Genomic DNA, 7,496 nt, shown 5'->3' on the forward strand with positions numbered 1-7,496 from the left:
TTTAGTATGACGTAGACAATGAATTTGCACTTGGTGTTTGTCTCCTTTCATCACTGACATTCTTTGCACACAACATAAATACAGTTCTTTACACAAAGCAAAGGCACACAAGTCCATTTGATTCCACCATAGATTGCTTTTTATTAACTTGCAGGTACAGCAAACAGGCCAGTTTGAGGGTTCTGAAGTGGGGTGGGAAACAAGGACAGGCTTTCATTATCTTACCTGTTATCACTCGCACTCTGGCCTCTGTTTTTAGGCAGAATTCTGTATTCCAATGCCTTAGCACCACGTTCCAGAGAACACTAATAGAATCCTGATGTGATGATACATTTGTGCCATGTACTGAATTTTGCACATGGTCTATAGATTTTTCTTAAATACAAAAATGTTCAGTTTTTAGTCACATAATGTAAAAAAAATCACTGCAGCTGAAAGCTAATTTGCCAATTGATTTCAGCCTTTGATAATATTTATCCAAAATCTGGAGATGAGCACCACCGAGTCTTTTTGACAAATCCAGTTTAAGCATGTCCTTTATGAGTTGTTTTCTAGAATATTTGGATCAATTGTTTTCCAAAATACACCCTTTCTTCATCTGTTTTTGCTTGGCAAAAATGTTTTGCATTTCTCCAACTGGACAGCCAAAAAAATCAACTCAAAGTTAACTTTTCCTAAAAAGCCTGTTCTTCCCTTTGGTTCCGGTTGTTTGTTTGTAAGCCCTGTGTTATTTACCCTGCACACACGCTCCCTTTTGTAAAAAAAGCTATTTTATTGCTGCAAAGCTGGTTAAATGTAACCTAATGATGACAGAAGGGGCAGGACCATTCTTGTGTTGAGATGTGTGTTCTTTCCTTTTTATACAGATTTAGAAAGTGAAAGTGGAGAACAGAAGCCAGTAGAAAACGATTCCCAGAAACAGGCATTGGAAGATCTTTTTATGACTCCAGAAGAAATTGCAGAACTTCTTATAGTGCATGAGGAAGAATCACCTGTTTCTCAGCCAGAGGTGCCAAGTTCTGACTCTCCATCTGGTGGGGACAGAACTTCAGAAAGAGACATTACACCAGAAAGTCAAGAACATAAGACCGAAGAGACTGAACACAGCCCGAAAGACAATGTTCAGACCCCACCAGAAAACTCTGAAGACTCCACAGAGGAGAAAATGGACAACAAAGTTCGGCCAATGGAGTCAATATTGGCCGACTGGAAAGAGGACATTGAGGCCTTTGAAATGATGGAGAAGGATGAACTATGACCAAACGTATTTTTCTTTTTAAAGACTCCATTTGTTCTTCTCTACCACATAAAGGCGTCCAGCCCTCTTTGAAAGGTTTACACACTTCATGAACAGCAGCATTTGTGAAGGATAATATTTAGCAACATTTGCTGTACATTTTCAGCGGGTCCACAACACCCAAGGCATGTCTGTTTCCTTCTGTTTTGTTGGATCCTGTGTCGAATGTTAGTAGAGAATAGGAGCAAATATATTCATTCAGTTTTTGATGAGGCTCTATGAAGAACTTCAGGTTTGGGAGGTGAATGCCCTAGAAATTCTCCATATTTATCTTCATTACAATTCTATAAAAAAAAATAGGGGAAATAGTTTATTAAATCGGTTAAAAATTATTTTTAGTTAGAAGATCTCAATAGGTCAACAGCTGACTTCTTGGTCATGGTCCAGAAATGTTTCTATTTAATTCTTTAGTCAACTGTTATCTGAACGTTTCCACATTTCCTTTTTTTGCATTTTAAACATGAAATGTTTAATTCTGTCTAGAATGTATAGAAATTTATATTTTGGACAAATCTCTTTTAAAAATATTAGTGCAAGCCTTTACAACCAGCCAGTTTACTGCCGAGCGTATCCGACTGCCATTCACACATCATCATCATCTTCTTTTCTCTCTTCTTTTTGCTTTGACAAGCCATATGTCCTACTTTCTTCTTCTTTTCTCTCTTCTTTTTGCTTCATTAAGCCATATTTTCTACATTCGTCTTTTCTCTCTTGGTTTTGCTTTGTCAAGCCATATTTCCTACGTTGAAATACTTGAGCCGACGATGTTTAACATAAAACCAGGGCAAGTTATTATATCAGGGGTGACATTATGAAATCCAATGTTCTGCTTTGCCAGGATGGGATGAATAAGTACATTTTCAGGTTTTGTTATCATTGTTCATATATTTGTTTCAAGTGATCCACAGGAATGTGTTGCTTTGGTATTCCAGGTCATGGTTTGCTCTCTCTCATGGATGAGCTGCCTTGGGATATATAGACATATGGTTATAAAATTGACTCCTTGGTTGAATGAGAATTCTCATTACATTCTGCCAGTGTCAATGTTATTATATGACGTTCCTTTATTTTATTCTTTAATCAGATTTATTGATTTTCCTGCACCCCCTCAAGCTTAATTCCTCCAGCTTCTGGAATTTCCATCAGAAATGGAGCAGATTACCGTGCCTAACCTAACCCTTTCCGCTGCTATTATTAGAGCGCTGAGGTGAAGGTCACGTAACCACAAAATTGAAAATACTTTTATTTTGGACTATTATTATTATTTTTAACCGTTTTTTTTTTTTTTTAAATCATAATGATAAGGGGTCTAGAGAGCCATTGTTAACTATGTTTGCCACCCAAACTACAATGATATGGCAACTTCATTTTATTGGCTGCACCAAATAAATCCTACGTATCTACAGCAATCTCCTCCTCTACCAAAGTGCTTATTGTTTAAAGTATTTTAGAGGGGAATATTCTAAATGCAGACAATGTTCATTTTATTTGAGTTACGGGAAATCCTTTTTATTTGTCACTGCCCTTTGGTCACATTTTTGAGGGGACACAACGTTGTATTTTATTGATGGAATAGCCAGGTTCAAGTGCACATGCCTGTGTTGAGGTTTATCTCGATATGCTCACGTTCAGCCTGTAACTGTACAATACTTGGATGACCAAATGGAGACTGACTTACCTTCCAATTGCTGCTTTCTTTAACCGAATTCCATTCTCTCATCTCTCGTGTAATTGGACAAAATTAAATGACGCTGGCAGGAATGTGCAAGTCTCCAATCACTTGGAGCATATAGTTGTATTTACAAGGGTACGATACTGTGAATTGAAACCCATTACTGCTCTCATTACTACCTCTGTCACTTGGAATCTGTTTGTATAAAACAAGTGTGAATCTTGGCAAATGCACTTTTTTTTTTGCTTGTCCTGAAATTGTTCCAAAGAAAAATAAATAACTAGTGTGCTATTTTTTGACACTTCTGCCATTCTTTTAATAAAGTTCTAAAGGAACAGTAATGCAAAAAAAGATTATATATATATATATATATATATATATATATATATATATATGTACTGTTGCCCTGCACTGGTAAAACTGATCTGTTTGCTTCAGAAACACTACTATTGTCTATATAAACAAGCTGATGTGTAGCAATGGAGCAAATGAAATAGGGCTAAATCGCACAGGTTAAATAACTAATAACAGATAAAATCTGTGTAACACCATTATATTCCACAGAGCCTATCTGCTATGTAATCTGAGCGTTTTCTCTTTTAAATTGCTTTCCCAATGGCTAAACAGCAGATTATTAATATACTATATATGTAGAAATTATAGTGTTTCTGACGCAAACACACCAGTTTTACCAGTGCAGGGAAACCCTACATTTTTGTAATGACTTTAAAACGCTTTCATTTTTTAGTGTTGCTGTTCCTTAAGATGTGCCATGTTGTAGATCAGACAACTGCTACTATCCATTCAGTCCAGGATGCTTTTAAACGCACTTTGGCTTTGCACTTTGTCATTTATGTTGGAAGATATATAATGTCTAAACATTGCCTTTTCTGGCCAGAAAGCGATGGCATAAAGTACTTCCAACTCATTAAACAATGGGAAGTAGAACAACAACATAAACAGCTTTGTCACAGTTTCACCTCTCACCTTTTAAAGGAGAAACAAACCCTAAAGTTAAACCCTACCCCCCTACCCTACATAGACCCCCCTCCCTGCACGGAGGAGTAAGTAAAGAGTTAGGGGCATTTGTCCAGGGGGGCAGCTAGGCTGGGGAGGAGGGAAGGGGGTCTATGTTGGGTAGGGGTTTTTTAACTTAAGGGTTTGTTTCTCCTTTAAGCCCAGGGTCCTATATTTGCCATAGACTGGAATGGGTCTGTACCAGTAATTCTTGTTGTGCTGCAGAGAATATTAAATAATGAAGCAGAAGTATTAAGACGACTCCCTTTTTTAAGTTGCTGAAATAAGTCTTTTAGGAAAAGAAACTTGGGACCTAGAATGCTGGTGATTCTCTTTTATACAACAGTCATGTAACAAAGCAGGATAATGTGATGCAGTTCTGCATCTTTGATGTTTTACCTCCATTAAAATGTGATAATAAAGCGTCAGGTTGGCATAGATCCTACAGTTAAAGGGGCAACATTCCTCTTGTTCAACATGTGTGCAAAGAACAGGACTTGTGCTGAACATACAAATCGACGTTTTTTTTTAAACTGGGAAACTGAAGTTACTCCATGTTTACTAGTGCAAGGTAAATAGATTAGATTATTAAGTATAAAACCCCCGCCCCATCACCCTTTGTTGTGATTGAAATGTTGTCGGAGCTCTGATAATTATCTACCTTTAATGACTAAACATGTAGCTGCCCAATTTAGCAGGAAAAAAAACCATTTGGTTATCATTCTAACTTTTGAAGTACAGGTATGGGATCTGTTATCCAGAATGCTCGGAACCTTGGGTTTTTCCAGATAACGGGTCTTTCTGTAATTTGGATCTTTGTACCTGTAGGGTAAGGTCACACCTGGAGATTCGGGGAGATTTAGTCGCCTGGCGATGAATTGCCTCTTCTTTGGGGCGACTAATTTCCCCGAACAGCTTCCCCGTCTTCCCCCTGCTAGAACGAGAAATCGCCTGTGGCATGGCACTCACAACGCTTCGTTTTCCGAAGTTGCCTGACGAGGAAACTTCGGGCGAATTCGGAGAACAAAGAGCAGCGAGTGCCATGCCGCAGGCGTTTTCTTATTCTAGCAGGTGTGACCTTACCCTAAGTCTACTATAAATCACATGAACATTAAATAAACCCAATAGGCTGGTTTTGCTTCCAATAAGGATTAATTATATCTTAGTTGGGATCAAGTACAAGCTACTGTTTTATTATTACAGAGAAAAAGTACATATTTTTAAAAATTTCAATTATTTGGATAAAATGGAGTCTATGAGAGACAGCTTGTCCATAATTCGGAGCTTTCTGGATAATGGGTTTCCAGATAATGGATCCCATACCCGTATAATGATAAAGCAAGCATTGTACATTAGACCTCTGTGAATATAAATGCAGTGTATGGGGGCCCCCATATGAACAGAAATCTGCTTTGTGTTCTGCTATTTGTCTGATGCTAAAACGGATGCTTTGGATGGAAGGTTCTGCTTTTCCAAAGGTTCATTCCCTGGACGCTCCCAGTTACAGCTTGTGGATTTTTCTCTCCCTTGTTATATGACCGGTGCTTATATAATACAATTATTCTTTGTTTAACACTCAGATATATAGATATACTTATGCCAGTGCACAATAAATGCTGTCTGATATAGAGGCATTTGTTATAATTCATCCCCATGTTTGTGAAATTTATTTCCATGGACATGGGAGTGAGGAACTCACATCTGGGTCAGCTGACACATTGGCAGACTGTGATAGGCTGATTATTTATGATATATTACCATATTACTTTGTGTGTGGGCAGCCCTCAATGAATTGTATAGCTACTGTAAATGATGTTGAGTTCAGAGTGGAAGAACTGCAGCTCCTCTCACGTGTCCTCTCCCATTGAGAAGATGCCATATTTGCATGTAAATGACACGTATTTGTGAAACAGTAATAGTTTCTGTCATTTGCCCTTGTGTCCCTCTTATTAATTATTATTATGCTTTATATGACGGGCTATTTGTGTTATTAGTGAGTAGCACCCTATGAAAAGAACTAGCCCATACAGGTGCATTGATATTCATTGACTCCGCTCAATTCCATGCGCAGCATCATTCATTGCCATTCTTGGTCCTGGCAGGTTTTTTTTTGTATTTTCATTGTCGGGTACAAATGTGCCGCACAAGTGTATGTACTGTTAAAGGCCTGGGTGTGTATATTGTGTATATATCCTTGTGTATTTGACATGATTGTAAAGATTTAATAAAGGTCTGTAAATATTTTGACTGATTTGAATTCTCCTAAACTCATTTCCAATTGCACCGGTTTTACAAATGGAGAGACTAGTGCCGGACATGTTGCAGAAGTTGTACAGATACAATGGGGGAAATGCTGCTGAAGCAGAGTGAAATCTCAACTAGCAGTGTCCCGGCATTTATATGGCAATATAAGAACACTTGTGAAACAAGCCAGATATAGAATATTTAAAGGAGAACTAAAGCCTAACTAAATAAGTAGGCTAGAAATGTTGTACATTATATTTGGGGCTCTGTACCAGCCCAAGGCAAACACAGTCCTTTAGCAGTAAAGATCTGTGTCTCTAAAGATGCCCCAGTAGCTCCCCCTTTCTGCTGATTCACTGCTCTGTGCTGCTGTCACTGAGCTTAGGTACCCACTCACAATATACAGTACACATAGAATAGAAATGTCACAATATAAGGCTGATTAGTAATTAATACAGATCATTACTACATGGCAGCACAGAAACCAGTGCAATTAGCATTAGAATTTAATAATCAGCCCTGTAGCATCAGCTTATATTACAGACCAGCCTCATTTTCTGCTTGATAATTTGCAACGACCCCATAGCTTTGCTTCTCAACAGCTGCTCAGAGCCCACTGAGCATGTGAGTGTCACAGACACTTTCCAAGATGGTGTCCCCCTGTGACAAGTTTGAAGTCCTGGATCATTGGAACATTGGTCTATTTGTACACAGACAGGGCAGATTTCAACACAGAAAAACAAGCAGCATCAGGAATGTGAATGACGTGCATGTTAGGGTAAAAGTAGGGGGCAGGTGTACTATATAACAGTATATATAGGTGTCTGTATATAATTTTTTTTTTTTTTTTTTACAAGAACTGTAAGTGCAGGAAAGTGGAAGATTGAGGAGCTACAGCAAAGCAGCAGATCATGAAGAGATACTTGTGACATCACTAATGGTGGGTGAATTTATTCGCCAGGCATGGATACGCAGTGAATTTCCGCATTACACCACCTGCAAATTGTTTCGCAAAATTGCTGCAAACATTCTCCGGTGATAAAAAAAAAAAATAATTTTGACGCCCAATGACTAATGCATTTGGACAAAAAAGTTGTGCATGTAAAAATTGTCGCCCGTTTTGCTAATTTTACGGCACAGATTCGCCCACCACTATATACAGCCTGCTGATATTTATATGGCTATTCAAACTTACCAATGAGCTCATTGTGTCAGGTTCATGTAATCCTCTTCCAATATGATTCTCCACTAGGGATATAGAATTCT

General features: G+C 38.2%; 1 protein-coding gene across 3 annotated transcripts in view; it reads left to right on the top strand.

Moving 5' to 3' along the window:
• Nucleotides 1–3,665, top strand: part of edem3.L (ER degradation enhancer, mannosidase alpha-like 3 L homeolog) — a 36,038-nt gene extending 32,373 nt beyond the window's left edge. For 2 of the 3 annotated variants that reach the window (XM_041589264.1, XM_041589265.1), the window contains exon 21: nt 867–3,665. In XM_041589264.1, coding sequence (XP_041445198.1) covers nt 867–1,258 — 392 coding nt within the window. In that variant the 3' untranslated portion in view covers nt 1,259–3,665. 3 annotated transcript variants of the gene reach the window in all.
• The last annotated feature ends 3,831 nt before the right edge of the window (nt 3,666–7,496 follow it).

This window comes from Xenopus laevis, chromosome 4L (assembly GCF_017654675.1).
Source record: "Xenopus laevis strain J_2021 chromosome 4L, Xenopus_laevis_v10.1, whole genome shotgun sequence".
In the NCBI taxonomy this organism is placed as follows: domain Eukaryota; kingdom Metazoa; phylum Chordata; class Amphibia; order Anura; family Pipidae; genus Xenopus; species Xenopus laevis.